This window comes from Poecilia mexicana, unplaced genomic scaffold, assembly GCF_051168715.1.
Source record: "Poecilia mexicana isolate PSO_F unplaced genomic scaffold, ASM5116871v1 scaffold_11, whole genome shotgun sequence".
In the NCBI taxonomy this organism is placed as follows: Eukaryota; Metazoa; Chordata; class Actinopteri; order Cyprinodontiformes; family Poeciliidae; genus Poecilia; species Poecilia mexicana.
Genome location: NW_028263380.1, coordinates 23,261,319 through 23,283,158, shown reverse-complemented (window position 1 = coordinate 23,283,158; position 21,840 = coordinate 23,261,319). Strand labels below are relative to the sequence as shown.

Sequence of the window (21,840 nt, the reverse complement as noted above, 5' to 3'; positions counted from 1 at the left end):
TTCTGACCTGCAGGCACAGATTGCTCTCATCTTTGCTGTATCTGCAGAAATGTCGGACAGGAGGCTCTGCAGCAGCTCGTTTGCACGCAAGATCAAACCGGGTCGCTTTCGAATCTTCCAAAGAATCTCAGGTTGTGACAGGTCAAAAAGAGATGTGAAGAAGAGAACGAACTTGGTGCAGTTCAACTCAATTATTCAGAAAAAAAAAGCTGACCCCAAGCAAGTTATACTAAAGTTCAAAAATTCACTTGTGTTTTAAAGGTTTAATTACTTATTATTCTACTAAATATGGCCTACTGCTTTTTTTCCATAAATTAGTACATAATAAGCTGGAAAAGTGGAACACTACTGAGTAAATTACCTGATTAAGGCAACAAGATCTGATGCAAGCCTTCAGTAGATTACAAAACATTTCACTCTGTAGGAGAAGACTAAGTGGAATGGAAGCTCATTTTTCCTCATAAATATTCTATTTTCATTTCCATCCATAAAGCAACGGCTAGTTTATGTCAGCTTTAATCAACCGTTCAAAAGGAAACATTACAAACCACCAGTAGGTGGATTTTCCAGAGAGTGCTATAAGGCTAGAATAATTTTAATCAATCTGGAACAAATTCCCAAAGTCATTTTTTGGGGGTTTTAGTAAGTTTAGAGTTCTAAAAGATACATTGTCGAACAGCTAATGCTGTGTTCAATTGGAGACTGAAAAAAAAGTGAAATCTTAGTTTTGATGCATTTAATGTATGAATGAATCACCAGTAAGAACCAATAGCAAAAATAAAATTCAATCCCGAATCATTCTACTGATGAAATAACTGAAACAGACATACGTCATCATTCTGCCTAAAAACCCATAGAGAATAGATTAGCTAAATCATCTACTAAGCAAAGTCAAACATGAAGATGGAAATCTCTAGAATTGTGGTTCTCTACATATTATGTATTCTAGATTAAATGAATATCACTCATGCACACAATAATACCTTTTGACTCCCATTTATTCTCAACTAGCCCACGTATGCGAGGTTGTTAAATCAGCTTGTATGAATGTAGTCCTTCAAGCTACTGTAGCTGCTTTCCAGTGTTAAAACTGGAGACCTTAAATGGCACTGCTGATGACTGATTAATATATACGACTAATAGTTTATATCTTCAGTGGAACATTTTCTAACACTTTCATGTTAGAACGAGGTATTTTTCTGAAACCTAAGTCTCCAAAGATGTTAGAAATGTTAGATAACATTTTCTACCATCTCCAGTCTAGAGGGTCAGAACTTTCTGTGAAGTTTCTTGTGGAGCAGAAACAGGCCATCAGGCCAAGTGGGCCAAGATGCAGCCTTAATGTTTCAGCATGCCTCAATGTTTCTGACCGCTTTTTCAAAGATGGCAGTGGCTCTGCCGACTGGCCCTGAAGATGGGACGCTGTGGCGCACCAGCGTGGTGGTGCTGTGTACAGTAGGTGACCTGGAATATAAGATGGGAATTTAAACCCATCCCTGTCCTTCCGACTGGGATGTGAACTCAGCCATCACATTCCCATGGGAGAAACTCCGCACAAACGCTGGTGGAACCAGGCTGAGGAACTGGAGCAGCTGAAGCTGCAGCCCAGCAGGACAGCCACTAAATCACCAGGCCCTGCTATCACACTATATTTCTTGTCTAGTTGCTACAGGGAAGTTGTGGCTGGAGAGTTATTTTTAAGAAATGGAGCATGATGGAGGAAATGAGCAGAACAGGAAAACAGGAGAGGAAAAGTAGGAATGAAATGTTATAAGAAATGGAGAACAAGGTAACAAAAACTAGTCACACAACTACAAGCAGTAAAAGTGATATGACGGATTAAAAACAGATCCCAAAAAACCCCAAAAACATCAATCATTGGGTACCATCAAGAACAAAAAGTGATGCAATAGCAAAGTAGACCCTTATCTAAAATAGCAGTGAGCATTTATCACATCTTTTATCATTTATCGTGATAAAATTCTTATGAAAAGAATTCTGATTTATCACGTCACAATACATTTAAATTAATGATGTTTAACCCCCCCAAACTGTTTTACTGTTGGAATCATTAGTTTTAATATTTTCTCCACTATTTGTTTAATGACTGTATCAATAAATATCAATTGATTTGAAAATATCATTAAATTCAGTATAAATGTGCAGCTTAATGACACAAATCACACTTCTGTATGTGCAGTCACAGTCATACAGCTACCTTAAAAAGTAGTAGTAAGTAATTCTTATCGTCACTTTTATCACAATGGTACAACAGAATATTGTAATGAAACATCAAGACCATATCGCCACCCCTCATTTAAATCAAATTTAGTCTAAACATGTTATTAGCAGTGATGTGAGAGAGAAAAATCTCCACAAAAATGGAAAAAAACAAACAAACCGAAACTCCAGCTTTAGAGATGGCTGAACAGTCGCCACAAGAAAGCGATCAGGTGACAGCCGTAACTCAAACTAGCGCTTAGTGTTGCCTGCTGGTTGCATCAGTCAGCATCTCTGTCTCTCCATATAGCCAAGGTCACTTTACGGATTCAGTAACGCATGCTTCGCGTATCACCAAGCGCCCCAAGTGTCACTTTGTCACAGTCGTCAATCTTTTTTTTTATTGCAGAGGCACCAAATACCAACTTCCAGCCGATTACCAAAGTGTCACAAAGATCATGTTTAGCCATGATGGACAGACAATGCTACATATGGGGAGGACAAGGGCATAATTTAACATTTGTGCCAAAATTCAAAGGGTTGCTCCTTTTATTAGTTATATTAGTTCATATCCTCCTAGAAATATAATTCCTTGTGGTTCATCCAAGGCCAACAGGGGGTCACAGAGTCCTGGAATACCACACGCCGAACCAGGGCGGGAGAGCAGGCCAAGGATGCCGGTCAGTGAAGGTTACGATCCCAACATGCCTTCTGCAGGAGTGTAAGTGTGTAAGTGTGTGGGGGGGGGGTTACAGTAGAGTCTTGGGATTCTTTGAATGTTCCTCTAGTGAATAACTCCCCTCTCTGATAGCATACTAAAGCTGGAGTGTTGTGTCAGAGTTTATTGCAGCTGGGATTTTACGCTTGCATACCAGCACAGCTCTGATGATGAAACCAGAACTATTTCAGTATTTCTTGTTTTTAAAGCCTTTCTGATCTCTAAAGACATGTTTCACCTTTCGCCCACATATCTGCTGGTATATTTGGTATCCTGAGGGTAGTACAGAGATGTCATGGGCAGCAATGACTGTCAGTCATCTGCAGTAGGCCAGCTGCTGCCCTGCCATGTCGGCTGCTTCGACCTCAGCTCCACAGGATGCTGCAGAAATGCAAAATGGAGATGAAAAGTCTCCCAACACTAAAAGAAAACACACCAATGTGGGATTTTCTTTGAAGGTGCTGTGATTAATGTAAAACAACATGAATCTTGATTTTAAGTTACTACATACATACATGTAACGCAGTATAACCGACTCAGTACGAAAGAGATTGTGCCAAAAAAAAAAAAAAAAAAAAACAATGTTCAAAAATGTCTAATTCTTTCAAACACACACAAACCTTAATGGTTGATTAGCGATTCATTGGTGCTACAGTAAATTACTACAGAGTAGGACTGAAACGATTAATCGACTCAACAGGATGAGTCAAATATTGAAATAATCGTCAACTAATTTAGTATTCATTTAATTGTTAACTGGAGTATTCGGTCTAAAGGCAATTCTCTGAAAGAACAATTCAAAGTTTCATTTAAGCCAAAACTGTTTGAAAATATAAAATTATTTTATTTAAAATAAACATGAATAAAAATAAAATGTTTGTTTTCCCATCCAAAAAAGAAACTGAATGTTCATTTGCATCTATTGATGCATTTCTGATACTGTATAAAAAAGGGTTAAGTTGTTAAATTAAAAATCTGCCAGTTTTGTTGTCTGATTAATCGACTAATCATCAGAATAATCAATTAATCATTGGAATTTTTAGAATAATGGAATCATTAGTTGCAGCCTTGCTATACAGTATTTAAAAGTCAGAGGACCTGTCAAAAATATTCAATATCTGGGGATGAATTTCAACAAAGACCTTCTAACACGAGGAGATGTCTTGTATTAAATTGTGCTGACCTTTTGCATGATGCACCCTCTTAATTCGTTTATGTGCTCATGAGCTTTTGTAAACACAGGAGCAGATTTATAAGCTTTTATTGGACTCTGAATGAATATTTCGGGAGGTGTTCAAAGACGGGATCACCACTTCAGTTATTTTGTCCTCCTTGGCAGCTGAGAAAACACGCTGAGCGACTTAGCAGCTCAGGAGGAGGACACCGAGAGACTCAAACCATCACAGCCGTCAGCCCTTTCACACAAAAACACACAATCGCTTTACTCCCTCACACACTGAGCTTGTAACGCTGACCACACACGGGCAGGTGGAAACATGCTGAAACAAGATCCTGCTGATATCACACATCCTTTAATACCATAATTTTAAAACAACTCCAAGTGCCATAGCTCACGGTCTGGACAGATTTCAGCTGATGCGCACACTCTCTTTGAACTGAGGCGAAAACAAAGTGAAGCGAGAGTTTTATTTGCTTGACCCGGGCTGCTGCCAATCCTCCCGAGTGAAACCAGAGCTCCTATTTCAGCGCTAATCTGCAGTCTGAAAGAGCTGGCGTGCTGGCGGAGCACACCCGATGCCCTCTCAGTGAGTTTGAGCAGGAGAGCTGTGTCTGAATGCTAAAAGCTTGTGTCAGCGCACATTTCCATCTCGCTTCAGAAGACGCTAACGTAGCTCAGGTTGCTGCCGACGCCTCAGTGCAAAGTTTCACTGACTCGATGCCTGGAAGTGCAGACACACACTCCATTAAAAATGGTGACAACTAATGCCTGGAAGGGCTTGCTGTATGTAAAATAACAGATTGTGCTTCAGGATTTAGGAAGAGTATTAAGGCATTATTATTAATAATGCCTTATTATTAAGGCATTATTGTTTAGTTGCCAAGTAGCACAGATTAACAGGCAGAAAAAAAGAAAAAAAAAAAAAAAACCGCTGCATTTTGTGTGCAAACCAACACAAAGATGCCAACTTTTTAAAAACTTTTATGAAGCGTCAGCCATTTTGACTGTTTTCACTTACAACCAAATTGCAGTCATTAGGGAGAAGGCCAAATCTTTAATTGCATGAATTAGTGAGTTTGCTTTAAACAATTTACGTGTCAATTATTGCTTTAATAATTAAAAATTATTTAGTTTTCCCCCCATAGGTGCTGAAGGGTTCCTCTTCAAGAAAACCTTTCTAAAAGGCAAACTTTCCTCTGATCATCACCAGATTGATAAAAAAATTGCAGCTTGTACCGTAGCCATAACCAATAGCATGTCAAGCATCATTGTGCCTTCCTACGTAGCATTTTATTTTTATCATTTTATATCCCAAGAAAAAAAAAAATCCAAAAATGCAATGTAAATGCATAAAATACAGAAAAATGAGAACTGAAATCAATTTTACTTGCCATTAGTTAGTCCAGTATGAGAGATGAACATGAGCATAAAGCCAAATTAGCAAAACGCTCTCTTGAGAAACCAGGCAACTTCACTGAGTTTGAACAGTAAACAGCAGACAGTAACAGTAAGCACAAGCGGACAAGTATGTGCTTAAAATCCTGAGTGGATGTTCATATTCTTCATTACATCCACTTGGAATAAATGATGCAAAACCGAATATGGCAGCATCGAAAAGTAATTAACAGCAGCAGAAAACCTAAGCCAACATGCCGTCACTCAACAACAGCTGCAGTGCAGAAAGAAAATCTTTCAGTGTAGAAAAACAAAGGTTAACATAGTTTCAGTGTAGTTCAAATCTATCTACATGTACACAAGAAAGAACACTCAATAATGATTACACTTAAGTCCAGAATGAATATCTGCATTTAATCAACATGATTGCACAGGTAGAAGTAAAATTTGTTAACAGCAGCAGACAATCTTACCTAACAAGAAGTCTGAAGGTTTAATTCCATTCCACTAAAATAAATGAATCATTTTGTGAAGCAGAGTTCAGTTTTTATGCTCCACTAATTTGGAACAAACTTCCAGAAAACTACAGAACAGTTGAAACACTGAGGCTAAAAATCCAGCTCTTTAGTTTCTTTTGACTCATGATAACTGAAAATTGATCAGCGTACTGGAACACATATTTGAATTTATTGAATGTGATAGTACATCACTGTGACCACTTTTACCAGGAAGGCTGGGAAATAATTATTTTGAATGCCATTTATCAATGTTTCTATATTAGCTAAAAACAGAGTCAGTAAGTGAAAATCGCACAAGATGGGATAGTAAACATTTTCAGTTAAATAAATTTGGTTTCCCAGGCTGAACATACACAGTGACATCTTAGTACTTGTAGCCAACATATGATTGCTTACATGAACGCAGTCAAATCAATTTTTCATGTTTTATTAGCAATGAATTTAATGAGTGTTCTGCGTTTTGAGTGCACAGATAAATGTGTGTTTCCACCAACCAAAGCATGTTCAGGCAGATCTCTTTCTCCCGTGATTGGCTGTTATCTGCTAAGCCAGACACTCTTTGATCCTCCCAAACCTCCCCAGAGATGGGAGACACACACACACACGCACACGCACACACACACACACACACACACACGTGCTCAGCACCTCTGTTATTTTCTACCAGCATGTAAAAACCCCATCAGCACCCAAACTCACACCGACTGTCGGCGTGTCCTCCAGCCACGCTCAGGTTGCCTGAGGGCTTCGCACCTCTACATGACAGATGGGGGAGGTTAGAAGCAGGTGGCTTAGTACAGGTGAAACATCGAAAAGAACAATGGCTGATGGCTTCAAAGAAATGCTGAACCTCTGAAACAAGAACCTACATGATGCGTTGACTGTAAATTAAAACGAGGCAGAGCAGCAAGTTGCTCCATTTCCACTACAGGTATTTGATTTAGCATCTCAATATGAAATAGTGGAGGAAATTCCTGCCTGGCATCTGAGGGGTGTGCGCACACGAATGTAATCACTTAGGGGTGATGAAGCGAGGTTGTCTGAAAATGAAAGCGAGAGTTTATCTCTGCAGTGTGACGGTGTAGCTGTGAATTATTTAACAGCCGTTCAACCTTTACAAACAGCTCTGAACCCTCGTCAGTCGCCTCCGCCGCAACAAACACATCGGCAAAATCAATTTTCAGCTCAAATCCATACAATGCATGAATCTCCGATAATAACTGTCGAAACCACCATCAGTAGAGAAACTTGCTCTTTTATTTGTAGAGACTAATGGATGTGTAAACCAAGTTCAGGCCTGCAGGGGAGACAATAAGTCCTCTTTCATAGGGGCGGGGCTTCTCGGCTAATTAGAGGGAGTTTGGAGCAGAGACGAAAACAACACAGGCTCAGACTCACCTGCTGGGTGACCCTGATTAATAATTCAAACACACCCTGCGACTGACTCTCACAATCATACAGCAGGAATATCCCCGCACTGCTGTTAAACTACCGTTTGGATATGATGAACAATGTTTATCTAGATTTTTGTTCTCATTTATCAAAGATGCATCAAGACCTTGGACGGCTTGCTGGTCCATCACTGAGCAAATACCCTTTAAAAAATATTTTGATGACTTTGTATGTTCTATAGATTTAGCAGATGTAAGATTAGCTCAGAGGAAAAGAGTGCCTTGGTTCCACTGAGCAGTACAGCGCGAGTCGATGTGCTGTTTTATGGTTTGGCAGACTGAGGGAGCATTTCCACTGACAGTTGGACTCTCGCTGGGTGGGCAGGGTTAAAAATGCTTAATGTTTGTCCATACTAGTGCGATGGAAAAACACCACATACGTATAACCATGACTTCATGATGACCATGATTTCAACAAAGGCCCATTTCTCAAGGCCAGAATGGGAAAGACAAGAAAACATGCCATTCCAGTAAGGCTGATCTATGTTGATATTCAAAAAATAAAACGACAAGTGGGTTTTCTCCAATCAGAATCATAACTATGAAGTTATTACCAACTACAATTGAAAGAAATAAGGAGGAATGAGAATCCAAACAAATCAACTTCATCCCACCATAACTAATGTAAACAAGCGACGTTTGCTCAAGACTACAACCAGAGTCGCCGCTCTTTGATGATTCCTACATGCCAGGTGGATCTGATGAAAAACACCTAAAATCCATTGCATATAGGGGAGGATTTTTTAAACTGGGAGCAATTTCTTTTCCAAAAGCTCAGGGAGAATCATTAAATTCCAGGACACTTTGAACACTTAATTACCAGGACATTTTTAAGTAGAGATCTGGGTGCAAGGTTCTAACAGCATTAATAACTAATCAATGGATTTTTCTATGCATTTCAGTGCAAGACTATGGCACTGGAGAAAAAGCTTCATCTTAACCAGTGGTGCCAAAAATTTCCAAAAATTCACCAAAAATCTTTGGAAATTGACTAAAGGTTTTTTTTTTTCCCCTGAGGCATCATCTTTATTATCTTAATCCCAGTGTTGTGGTACTCGAGATCGGTCTTGGTCTCGAGTCCGGTCTTAAGACCGTTTTCTGATTGTCTCGGTCTTGTCTCGGACTCGACCGCATTTGGTCTCGGTCTTGTCTCGGTCTCGGGCTCTGAGGACTCGGCATTTTATTTCAAGACCAGTCGAGACCGCAACTGTGAAAATATCACTAAACGTGCAGCATACTGTCCAGTTTATTTGTTAACATCTTTGTTTTCACTGGATGCAAAACGCACCAATTAAAATCCAAGCAACTACGTGTTTCTCCACCTCCCCCTCCCCACCTTTCACTCGCGCGCGGCGCTACTCCTTCCTCCCCCCTCCCCCTCCCCACCTTTCACTCGCGCGCGGCGCTCCAGGACATGCGCAGTGGTTTTCTCTCAGCGGCAGAAAATGTTTGTCTAATCGTCAGTAATATAATAGCGCTGCATAAATAGTAAGAAATCCGATGGACACAGCTAACTCAGCAGCGCTTCGCTTTCACAGACGTTTCACAACGTCGCTTTCACAACGTCTAACTATTTTCGTCACTTAGAAAAGTAGCTCAAAGAAGGTAAGCTACGTTAACGTGATGTTAGCAAAGCTAGCTGTACAGAGACACATAAGAATTTGTGATGAAAAAAAGTCACTCACTGCCTGAATTATTGTGCGGAGGTGTTGACTGACTTGTCGCATATATGGGACAACGCTATGTCCAAAAGTCTGCAATATAGTGATGTGACATTCAGACACAGTAGATTCTTCTCCACGGCTCTTTATTTATTAGATAGGACTGGAGTGTCACTCACTGAGAGCCGTTGTTCTATCAGATTACCATACGCTGTCAGAATAGCATACATGAGGTGAGTACCATGCCTACGCATGCGCATTAAGAAGTCCGACCGTCAGAGGAGTTGTTAGTTCACCATATGCAGCAAGTTATGATGAAAATAAGTCATTAAATTGTTTTCAATGATAACTATATAGATATACATGTGTTGTCATGGTTGCAAAGTGTATTTAAAGCAGGTCTGGCTGCAGCTGGAGTCAGCTACAACACACGCCCGTGTAAAACTCACTTAACCGCTAAGTCAGGATGCCATACAACTGTTAACAGATCTACGTCATGATTCTATGTTCCTAGCATACATGCAGTGAGTACCATGCCAACGCATGCGCCTTAAGAAGTTCGACCGTCAGTGGAGTTGTCAGTTCAGCATATGCAACAAGTTATGACGAAAATAAGTCATTAAATTGTTTATAATATGACATAATATGATAACTAGATAGATATACATGCGTTGTCGTGGTTTCAAAGTGTATTTAAAGTAGGTCTGGCTGCAGCTGGATGCCATACAACTGTTAATAACCAAGTGTATGATGATCTACGTCATGATTCTTTGTTGCTGATTAAATAAAATCATATGGTAATGACAGCGTATGCATGTCTGAGCTAAGCGTACGACTATCTGACAACGTATGCTGATCTGACAGAACACCGTGAGTTTGTGCTAAGCGTATGACGATCTGACCTGACAGAACACCCGTTCTTTGTTCTAGTAATGCTCTGTGTACACTGCATCATTATTTAATTATGTACGTTGATATTTAAATTAACAAATAACTAAAACGAAAGAGCACGCAGAGCATGCACATTGCTTTTTGTTTTTGTTCAAAGTGGCAGCTGTAATGTCTGCCATGGTGTCAGACTACCTGGCTTCATGTACTGGGATAGAGAGTGAAAACAGTCACGATGAGTGCCTTCTGTTTGGCTACTTCTTGCTCCTTGGTCACTGTTCATAGTTGAGTGTTATTTACCGTCAGGGCAATTCCTCAATTGCTATGTTTAATGGTGCAACAGTGGTGGATTCTTATATGAGCAATATGGGCAAATTCCCAGGGTGTTATGTTTTTAGGGATGGCACGAGACCATCACACATTGTAACACAGAAATGGAATATTTAATATTGGTAAAATGTATTAAGTATTTAATATCTAGGTGTTTTTATGGGAATATGGATCTTTCAGATTATTTTGAGAAGCAATTTCGATCATATTTTACATTTTATTGTGTTATGTAGCGCGGGCCGCTGGTCTTGGTCTTGACTCGGTCTCGACTTCCCTCGGTCTTGGTCTTGACTTGGTCTCGGACCCTAAAAGTCTTGGTCTTGTCTCGGTCTCGATACACTCTGGTCTTGGTCTTGTCTTGGTCTCGGGTTAGGTGGTCTTGAACACATCACTGCTTAATCCATTTCATATGGGAGTCCTTAAAAACAACCAGTACATAATGCAGAGTCACCACATTCAAGCGCAACATGATTCTCTTCAACACTCCGAGGCAAATTTTCATATTTCTTTTTTCCATTCATCGTCTCCTCAGCTGTGCATTAACACATTAACCTGCCAAACATAGTGTGTGAGTAGTGTGTCTAATATATTTGTTCACACACACACATACCTGTTGCAGCTGTTAAATATCCCAGTTTACAGGATCCACAGGATGGTTATCTGAGCTCAGGCTTTTGTGTCCGTTTCTTTCAGACCATCACATTCATTACGTCAAAGCAGGCAGCTGCTGCTGTTGCCGTGGCAATGCCACATGATAATGAAAGGCCGCACATTGCTTCTCCTGCTGCTGGCCGTCACTTCGGGGCTCTACTCGCATTAAACGCCACAAGACAAGGACCACCTGAGAGGGCCTGCTTTCCAACTACGTCCAACATGATTTAACAAATATTTATCTGGGGTGTCTAAAGATTCGTTATTTTGCATCACGGTTTTTTAGGGGAAACAAACAGGAGCAAAGAGAATCATGTTAAATCCACACAACTCATTCATAGAAAGGCAAAAAATGGAAGTATATAAAAAATGAAACAAATCTAATCTTCAAAGATAAATTTGAGAAGTAATCTTTGATTTACATCCAGCATAAAGTATGGCTTCTAGTCTCGATTAAAAGGAGCGAGCAGATTATGCACTACCAACGGATTTATTCTCATCACTGACCATAGTTTACCCAAATACATTACTTTTGAAAATCAAACTTCCTTTTTTATATAATGTTTGGTTATAGCCTTACCACAAAGTTACAGCAACATAAACAAGAAAGACGAAGGAAAATTCTAACTGGCCCTGAATGGGGATTTCATCCACACCAGCTGTAAAGTGAGGACAATTTAGATCAAAATTACAACTAAAAACTTAATGTAAAACCAGGTTTTGTATATTAAAAAAAAACACTCTTTCAAAGTTAACTTTACCTACATGACCCTGTATCATTGCATTCATCTCCCTGTGCCATTATATTTCCTTCAACGCTTCTGAAAAGACAGGGTTATTAAATACAGATCTGACAAGTTCGAACATTTAAAAGTGGCCTTTCTCATTTAATAACTCCCCCATCTGCAGGCAGTCATGTAACAACAGTGTCATACAAAATGAGTCATTAGTATTATAAGCAGCAGCGTGTCAGGGCCCATATTTCTGAACATTTGACCTCGGCAGTGCAGAACTCTCACAGCAGAGGATATACGAGATGGTTGTAACTTGGCTGACAGGATGAGGAATTTGGATTTGGAACAGAGGAACAGTCAGTTTGGTTTTACATGAACGCCAGCCTCCTGACTCCAGCTCAGTTCAAGCCTCTGACATCATTCATCCTTGTAATCTAATATTTCTTCTGAGGTCTGGTTATTTAACAGTGACACTCTGCAACTTTTAGTTTTTCCCCTGCATCTTTTGAAGTCATTTTGCTGCCTTTAGACGCTGCTGCCTGATAAAAGCAAAAATTAATCACCTCAGCTGCATGTTTTCAAATAATTGGCTATTTTATTGTGATTGAGATTTAGCTCTGCACTCCTTAAAAATTGTGTTTGTTTCCCTCTAATATTATCTTTTGTACATTTCATCAAGTTTGCCATCAACATTAACTCTGACCATTAACCTCTTCATCTACTCAAGTTAGTCACAATTTTCATGCAATGCAAAAATTAGACACTTACCATCCATCTTATAAAAATGTATTTAAATCATGTTAATGCACTTCCCCACTTGTTGCATTTGTTAAAAATAAAACAATCATCCACATTTTTTAGATTATTTTAGTTTTCTGTGCAAAAGCAACACATTTTTATACATTTAAAAAATAATAATAATTCCACACTTATCATTCCAAAGAGGACATGATCACAGCAAAACCCAACTTTATTACCAGATCTACGAATGAAATGAGTTGGGTGTTAATCAGTTATCAGTTTAATCAGTTAATTATTCATTCTAAGTTGTTCCATTTGATCAATGACTGGTTCTGGGATTTTCTAAAAACAATAGTGAAGCTAAACACACATTAGATTTCTTACATTCTTTAATAAGAAGCGCAAAATCTTTAAAATATACATTAAGCAGAATAATCAAGTATATAATTTTGTTTTAATTAAAAGCAATCTACGTCTGCAGTCCTTCCTAAATTAGGCAAAACAAGAGAATTATAAATATTTACAACACATGAAAGGTATCACAAATATTCACTTTTTATTCCAAGTCATCAGATTTTCACACCTCAGATGTTCGTTGCTCTGACTTTGCACATCTACCTATCGCTGCAGAGTAACTTTCACAAAGACATGCAACACCACTCCTCACCCAACCTGGCAACATCTCAGATGCATTAAATTTGTTCCATCTTCCTCTGAATGTGGAATCTGCTAAGCAAATATTTTTCCTCAGCAAAGTTTAAACACTGAAGCACCATCTGTCCTGGAGGAAAAGCTCAAACTGTGACTGTGGACACTGCAGATATGACATCACTCACCTGAAACTGAGATACTGGTAAATAAGATGCCAAAGGAGGCCATCTGTGAGCTGCTGGGGACTCCACCACACCACACACACACACACACACACACACACACACACACACACACAATAAAGATAGTGACTGCAGCCACATCCACAGGGATTCATTTCACAGGGCTAAGAAACACAATGCATCAGCTCAAACCAGATTAACACAGCAGCTTCACTCCAATCTGCATTTCCACACAACTTTGTAAGTTTGGTCCAAAACGACTCATCACTGACAGGATTTGAGCAGTTTTTGTCAGTTAAGTCCTAAGATTCAGGTCAGGGTCTTTCTGTCTGGAGTTCACATGTTCTGAAATCATGCATTTTAGGTACTTTGTGATTCTAAGTTGTCCTTATAACCATGTGTGAATGATTGTCTGTCAGATCCCAACTGTTTTAAAACTACAGTTGGCAAGAAATATATTAGAAAATGTCAGGCGATATATTGCACGTTAGAAGTTCTTGTAAGGTCGATTTTTACACATGAATATAAATCTGGTAAATTACTGACACTCTGCAGTGGGAAAATTAAATATAAAAGAAGTAATAACACCATTTACTGACAAGTGTGTTAAGACTCTGTGGGAAGCGATTCTCAATGTTTGCAAAGAGGCAAGCAGGTCCAAGCCAGACTGCTGACCAAAAGTCAGGATCATCAGTGAGGTCCCGTGTTGTTGAGCCTCACTGATGATCCTGCAGCTGACGGAGGAAATCCCTGCAGCTCGTCTCAACATCTGGTGCAAAGACTGAAGCCAGAAGAGGGCAGGCTGGAACAGCAGCTGATTTGAAATGAGATCAGAGAAGCCAGCAGATGGCTGAGTAACTCTTATGATGCTTTGGTTGGAAATGAAATAACTCAGTTATTTTCCTTCAGTAGGAGCCAAAAGTGAAACCTACAGCAGCTTTCTGTTAGTGTTACATGTGGCAGCTTCAGTGAAATGTTTAACCAAAAACAACTAATGCTGTCAAGGGAGACAAAACGAAGATGAGCTATTAAACTTTATCATTTGCTTTCTAAGGAAACAAAATGTGTTACCCTGCAGAGCCCAAAGCCAGTGTACCAGAAAACCCTGTTTGTGTTGGACAAGTGGTCTCGAAGCACTGGAAATGCAGAGACTTCTGCAAGAACAAAATATACTTCTCCATCAGTCAAAAATCATCAATAGAAACCAATGTCTAAACTTTTTAGTCCATACTGTCGCCCTGTGATGGACTGCCAACCCGTCCATGGTGTACTCTGCCTCTTGTCCAATTACCCTGCAAGAACAAGTAGGTGTGAATTTATGGCATATTATTCCCTAAAATAGAAAATATGCATATGATCTGACTAGATATGAACCACCAATCAGTCAGAGACTTTTTTTCAATCTTCCATTGAAAAAGAAAATATATTTTTTGCCACTCAGAGACTTCACATTAGGAACTCCCACCCTTTTCTGTGTAGAAATGCATTTGCAAACACCATGAACTGATGAACCTTTGTGGAGTATGAAAATATTGATTAAAAGGTTAGGGATATCTGATTTGATACTTAAATTGAGATGATTTTGTAGTTCCCTCATCATCTGTTGGCTTCAAAACCACAACCTCTATAGTTTTGAAACCATTTTTTCCCCTGTTCTGCTAATTAGTTAAACATAATTAATTTGGCTGAAGGATGGCATCAGCAAAGGTAGAATAAGAAACAAGCTTAACATAATACAATCACAATATATTAATTGCATTATAGCTCAAGATATCTTCCAAAAAGATTAAAAACAGAGAACAAGTTGGTTGCTGACTATTTGTTTCCTCAAAAATTAGGTTGGATTGATCAAATATGTTCTTAATATTTACAGTATTCAAATGCTTTAGTTCCAAGCAAGCACCCAGTAAAATATAAAATATACTGATCAATGTAGTTGCTCTTGTTCTTAAGACTTGCAGAAAAACAGAAATGCTAACATTCCTGCAGCAACCACTCAAAACAGGGTCCATTAATCCAATCCAATGAATGGTAATGATGCAAGTCTACAGTTTTTACAATGCGGAGCTGCTGCATAAACAAAAGAACAAAGGACATTTCCTCTGAGATGGAAATTTGGTAGCAAAAGATCAAACACAACATGAAAGATTCAAACTGCTTTCATTGTGGTTAGCAAAAGGGCATTTAGGAGGGAACCTGACACAGCCCACACCTTAGCCCCTAAAAAAAAAAGAAAAAAAAGAAAAAGATATTCATGAATTTTTAATTTGAACAAAAGTGTAGGATCTTTCAGCAGCTTTAACACATTGGAGAAACACTATAACCTCATCTATTTCTTGGTGAAAAGGCTGTCCATCTACAGAAATGTCTAAAATAATGACACCATCAATGAAAGAAATACATCTGTTAGCAGAACCAGCTCCGCTGGCAGATAGATGCGAACAGATTCTGTTTCTGTTGCTCAGATTCAATTCTGCAGTGATTTCCATGTTGTTGCCATGAGCACCAGCAGCAGGACGGACATGACAGCCAACAGCCTCTCACCCCTCCTCCTGCATCCACCTCCCATCCCCATCAGCATACCTCTATCTTCCTTTTCTCTTTTCTCTCTTTCCTACAACCACCCATTCATTCTTCTGTTTAAGTGCATTTCATTATCACCAATTCCATTTCTAAGCATTTTTCCAACATCTTTGCTTTTTGGAACAACTACTTTGTCTGATCTCACCTTTTACTCCTCCTCCACCATCTGACAGTGAATCCCTCCATACAAGGGTGACATTGAACGGATGAGGTACAACCTCTTCAATTCAATAATTCAACACCTCTGTCAGAGCTGGATAACTGTAAACGAGTGAACAAGATAAAAGCTTATCAGAGATCTGTTCTGTCAATTTTACAGTTTATTAGACCTATGTGTTTCTTTTGCATGCTACAAATGTTTGTTTAAAGATTTTATGCCATTCCTGTAAAGCCATCTCTAAATGAAACAGATCATCTCTGACTATGAAGAAGTGAAAAATGGTGAGACTGATTTCAAAGATTAAAAAAAAAAAAACATTTATCATTTTGTGCCGTCTCACCTCATTGTTGGCCAGAGCCAAGATGGAAAGAGTGAAGGAAGAGAAAAGACACATTAGCATTTTGAAGAGCAACCACAGGCAAATTTAGCTCTCCCTCTCAGTGGGGATTTGCATTAGCAGTCGAGCTCATCTTCTCCATGACGAGAAACAGACAGAAACATTTTACCTTCTGTAAAGGTAAATAAATTCTCAAGAAAATGGTTAGGAATCCTAACTGTGCTTCCATCCACCATTGCTTTCAGCTGCATTTCGATATAAATGTTGACATCCTCGGTTTAGCAAGATTTTAAAAAGTTCAATAACTACTTAAAAGTTTCGTCAAACCATTTCTAAATTTTCAAAATAAAATGCAGCACTGCATTTTACTGGATTTTAGTTTAGTTGCATGGAACATGGAGTCAGTTGACTGAATGAAAACTCCCAGACTTTTCCCTTGCTGACAAAAAAGGAAAATCTGATTATTTGGGTTAAATAATAAAGTACAGAGAATCGCAGCAGGGAGAGGAAGAGGAGCATTATGCTTCACTCTTAAGGTAACAGTTTTAAGCTACAGCAGATAAACCAGGAAACCAGATGATAACTCAACTAACAAAAGCAGTAAAACAATGAGGTCCACCATTCTACATAATATCAACTTAAAAAAGACTTTAATTTTCAGATTGTGGAGCTGAGCTGAATATAAGCTGCACCCTTTAACTTTACCATGAAATAAGAGTACATGAGCTGCATGAGATATTTAGCTAACCAGAACAATTTTATTTAACTTTTAGAAAATATGTTCAAAAATGCTCAATTATTTTGTCAATATTCACCCCACAGTGTCATGCTATGCTAGTATCATTGCTTTACATTTCAATCAGACAACATAAAAAAGTATGAGGCATAAATCAAAACATACGCTTTTTTCTTTTCTTTGTTGCTTAACGCTAACCCAAAAAGGTATGAAAAGTGATTTGTGTGACAATTTCATCCCTATTTTTAATATATTCTACATAATTGTGTTTCTGATCATCAGCCGTGAGCTCAGGCGGATCGCTGCTGGAAAAAAAAATAAAAAAAACGCAGAAGGAAGAAATTTGACATGTGGCTTCAAAGCCCTGCAATTGTACCAACAGTTGCTGAAGGAAGGCAATAATTTGACATACTGCTGCAGGTGAAACAACCAATGAGCAACACACACACATATACACACACACACACACCCACACACACAAAGTCAATTACAGAGCAGCTGTGACCCAGAGCCGCAGGTTCATCACGACAGTGACTGATTGTTTCCTGGGCTACTGTTGTCGCTGTGACAGCGAGTCGCCTCGACAGGAAGTTGACCTACATCGAGCGCTGTGAGCAACACATGCCGCACACAGACACACACAGACTCAACCTTGAAGCAGAGGCTTCCCCGGGGGAAAGGACATAAATTCCATGATAAATGGGAGTTTCCTGGAAAAAAAACGGAGGATAAAAAGACCACACATATGTGTGCATCAAGTCAAGCTAGGCATCAAAGCTTTCCGTTTCCTTTCACCAATACAGGAAGTGACCTCTATAGATTTGCTATAGTCTACTGATAGGCAGGGGAACAGCTTCTGATCATTTGTCAATAGTGGAAAAGGACAAATCAATGGAGAATGTTAAAACTGCTTCTGGACAGCAGCAGCAAACCGACTGGTTGAATTAAATATGAAGCCTCATATCTTCAATAAGAGCGTGCCAGAATTTTTATTTGCAAAATCTGCATTTTTATTATTAGCTGAGCTACTCTTCTTCCACTACTACCTCTCTGACCCCAATCCAGCTGCAGATAATGAGGCAATAATAGCATCAGTTACTATAGTTGTGGCCATTAGAGAGGCTTCATTTAAACCAAGCTGCAGTAATGCTTCTTTTTCCACATCTTCAACCTTTGGAACCTACAGCAACAAGTCTGAGATGTTTCAGTGTTAATGTGAAGCATAAGTTGTGGCCAAAAATGACTTACAGTGAGTCATTTCCTACATTTTAATTACAAAAGGCATAATAGGGAGTTATCACATCTAAGCACTAATTACAAATGAGAGATTGTTGTGTTGGTTAACTTTTTATGGCTTTAATTCATTAACCATTTTTTTGATCACAGAGCTTTTCTGCAGATTTTCCCCCTGAGTGTTTGTTCTGAAAACAGTGTGTGCGCCAACTGTGCATTAGCTTTATGCAGGCTGTCAACAAAAACACAAATTGTGTATGTTTGAGGGTTTCTGTAACTTTCAGTCAGCAAAAACTCTTTCCTCTCTTCCTCTGCGTTTGCTTTTTCCTAGTCTTGCTTTCTCTGTGTGTATGAAGTTCAGGGACAGATTTCACTTTCCAATCGTTTTGGATGATCTTTTTGCTTCAGTCTATTTCACCTTTAAGGTAAAATTATAACACTTCCTATATCTGAAGTTATTTATTTAGTTATCTTTGGCGATAAACACCAAAAATAAAATAAGAGGTTTTCTGCAGGGTAATCAAATTCATTACCTCCTTGCCACTGCCTTACATAACTTATACTATGGAAGGCATTATTTTGGTTATTTTTTTAAATAAGTATGATTGAATGTTAGAAGATATTATGTTCTCATTATTTATTTTCTTCAAGATTTAAATAGTGTTTTGCTTTTGGACTTTTTTCTTTTATCCTTTATATTCAAATCCACTGAATTTAAATATGCTTACATTTTAAAACTATATCGGCTGATTAATGACAACATAAATGTTGATAATTTGAAAATGTTTATTTTCAAAATAGTATTTTCAAGAAACTTTACAAGCCAAACATGCATTTTATACCATAATGAATTACCGACACAAAACGTGTAATAAAAATTGTTTTGAACTTGCTGTGTTTGAGGCAGTAAACAGCCAGTAAGCAAACCTTGATCTTAAATGAAAAATTAAAAGAAACATCAATGTGTGACTTGCAGCCAAAGATCTGAAAGAAAAACAACCAAAGCTTCAAATCATCCCTGCTTCAAGCCGGGCTTCAGATCAATCCTAACGGCTTTAATTTCCACGCAAAGGTTCAAAGAATGTCCAAGAAAATCATCCACAAGCAGCACAATCAAAACTCAGAGGTAACAAACAGAATCGCAATCAACCAAGAACTGCCCACTGTAGTGTTTGCTCGATTCATGATCTGGATGCTTTTTATGAAAAAAGAAATGAAGCCATAGAAGTGTTGCAGAGAAAAACAATCTAGAAAACAGTGTGTTTTCTTTAAATCTTACCTCGACTGTTAGTTGCCAGATCAGCCACTTTCTGAAAGGCGTCCAGGAAAGCGGCTACTGCGACAACCGTCGTCCTGAGAGAACCAACAGAGGAGTTATTAGTTAAAAACGGCAGTCAAATAGTTAATAATTCATTAAGCATCTTGGATTTTATGTTAAGAATGATACTGAACAAACCTGACAATATTTTCTTAATTTCGTATGAACAAATATATGAACAGAAAAAAAGTTTAGTTTGGTCTTTTTTGAAGAGTTGCGTCAAGCAGATTCATACCAGCCAAAACCAAATTAGATGTTTGTGTGAACTTCGTTTTAATTCAACATGTGATGATGTTTAATGCAAAAAATGTATTGCAAGTTGACCGTCACTGGTTGTAGTTTTGAAAGTAATAAAAATGAAGTGGCCTTTTAAAATTCTTAGCATTTTTAAAAGGTTCTGCAGAGACCTAGAAATAAACTGTTATTTTTTTCACGAGTGTTGCAGCAGGAATGCATTTAAAAGTGGAACGACAAAGGCTCTCAGGACTGTTAGGGTTAAGAGTTAAGGACTCCTCCTCTGTAAAGAACAAAATGGCAGAAAGCTATAATATTTTAAAACTAATATTAAATTATTGGGGGGGTTTAATTTTTGCCTCTGCATCAACACCAAAATAATACGGATAATATTTTGACAACTCTGTCCCGATGTTGAGTCTAAATCACACAGATAACGGCCATATGATGTGATCCTTCATATCTTCCAGCAACAGAAGGTTAATCAAGTCGTGCATGAATGTGCGTGTGGGTGTGTGTGTGTGTGTGTGTGTGTGTGTGTGAATGTGTGAATGTGTGAGCGTACACATGGCCTCGCTGCAGGGCAGGTCGGCCTTCACGGTTAAACGGCTGGTAGGAAATCTGTGAGTGTCAACATTCCCATTACAAAGTAGAGTTTAAATGCAGGTTCTTAGCATTTTGCATGCATGTGCATTTATTAACTGTTGAACGTCAGCAATAGGTTTCTGTTTAGTGTGTGAACCTGCATGTGTGTGTTAAATGCAGCTAACTAGAGTTTCTGGAATGTGGCAAAAGGAGGCGAGTCTGACATTTAAACACTTAATGAAGCACACTGATTGGATTTTCATTAACTGAGGTTATAAACACCTGTGGAACGCCATGATCTGGGCTCTGGCTGTGCAACCCTGAAACATTAGCATTTTGCAACAATTCAATTCAGTTTGTGTAGAGCCAATTCACAACACATGTCATTCACAACACAAGGTTATTGCAATTATCATAAATATATCTAAAACTATTGAAGACTTTGTAATACATTATTGTTGAACAGTTTTTATTCAAATGGTGAGTTAGTGCTGGCAACCTTTAAGATTTTTTTTTCCATGTTTCTCACACAAATGTTTCAGATACAAATTTGAATATTAGACAAAAAAAGCACAACATGTTGTGTTTAAATCCTGCTGTTTATTATTATTAAACCAAATCTATGCTTGCCTCTACTAACTGTGGCCTAACCAGTTATTTATTAGGAGGCAATCGATTTTTCACACACAAAAATGTAGGTTTGGATTTTTTCGGACGAAAATATAAGAAATCATGACTGGGGCAAACACTTTTTCTCACCACTGTATTTCACACTGTGTGCCTCAGGTCTGTTTGTCTGGTTTCCAACAGACTTGCTTGACATGAAGAGTTTAAGGTAAAAACAAAAACAGTTGATCCATGCGAGAACTGACAACAAAAAGCCCCCATGAGCAAAACTGACTTCCTGTCAAGCTCTTGTTGAGCATCAACCTGTGTGGTAAACAGAGCTGCTCTCAGGACACACGGTTTGCATTTTACAGGCTTTCTCGGTAGCAGCAACAACAAAACTGGACGGACTTTGCTGCTTCTACTTTTTAAAATCACAGGAATGGAACAACAGGTCAAAAAACCTGCTAAGACATGGAAAAATTTGATGTCTATAGATAATGCTGAAAATTTTAGAACTATTCAGATGTTTTAACAAGGAAAAATGTAAAACTGATAGTGCTGAATTATGTTCAATCATGAGTATGTGCATATTCTTAAAAGATGACTACATTCACAGACATTAAATTGAGCTAGGTTTGGATGGATTTCTTCCCTTAACATCTTTTGAAAACTACATTTTGTATTTACTCAGTTTATCATTGTCTATTATAAGCTGCTTGATGAAA

The 21,840-nt window shown here is 38.5% G+C and overlaps 1 protein-coding gene across 5 annotated transcripts in view; it reads right to left on the bottom strand.

The window, feature by feature from the left end:
• The window catches only part of LOC106919931 (MTSS I-BAR domain containing 1), a 55,903-nt gene that overhangs the window by 22,263 nt on the left and 11,800 nt on the right, over positions 1–21,840 (bottom strand). For all 5 annotated transcript variants that reach the window (XM_088010433.1, XM_014990592.2, XM_014990593.2 and 2 more), the window contains exon 3: positions 19,649–19,722. In XM_088010433.1, coding sequence (XP_087866559.1) covers positions 19,649–19,722 — 74 coding nt within the window. The remainder of the gene's footprint in view (positions 1–19,648; positions 19,723–21,840) is intronic.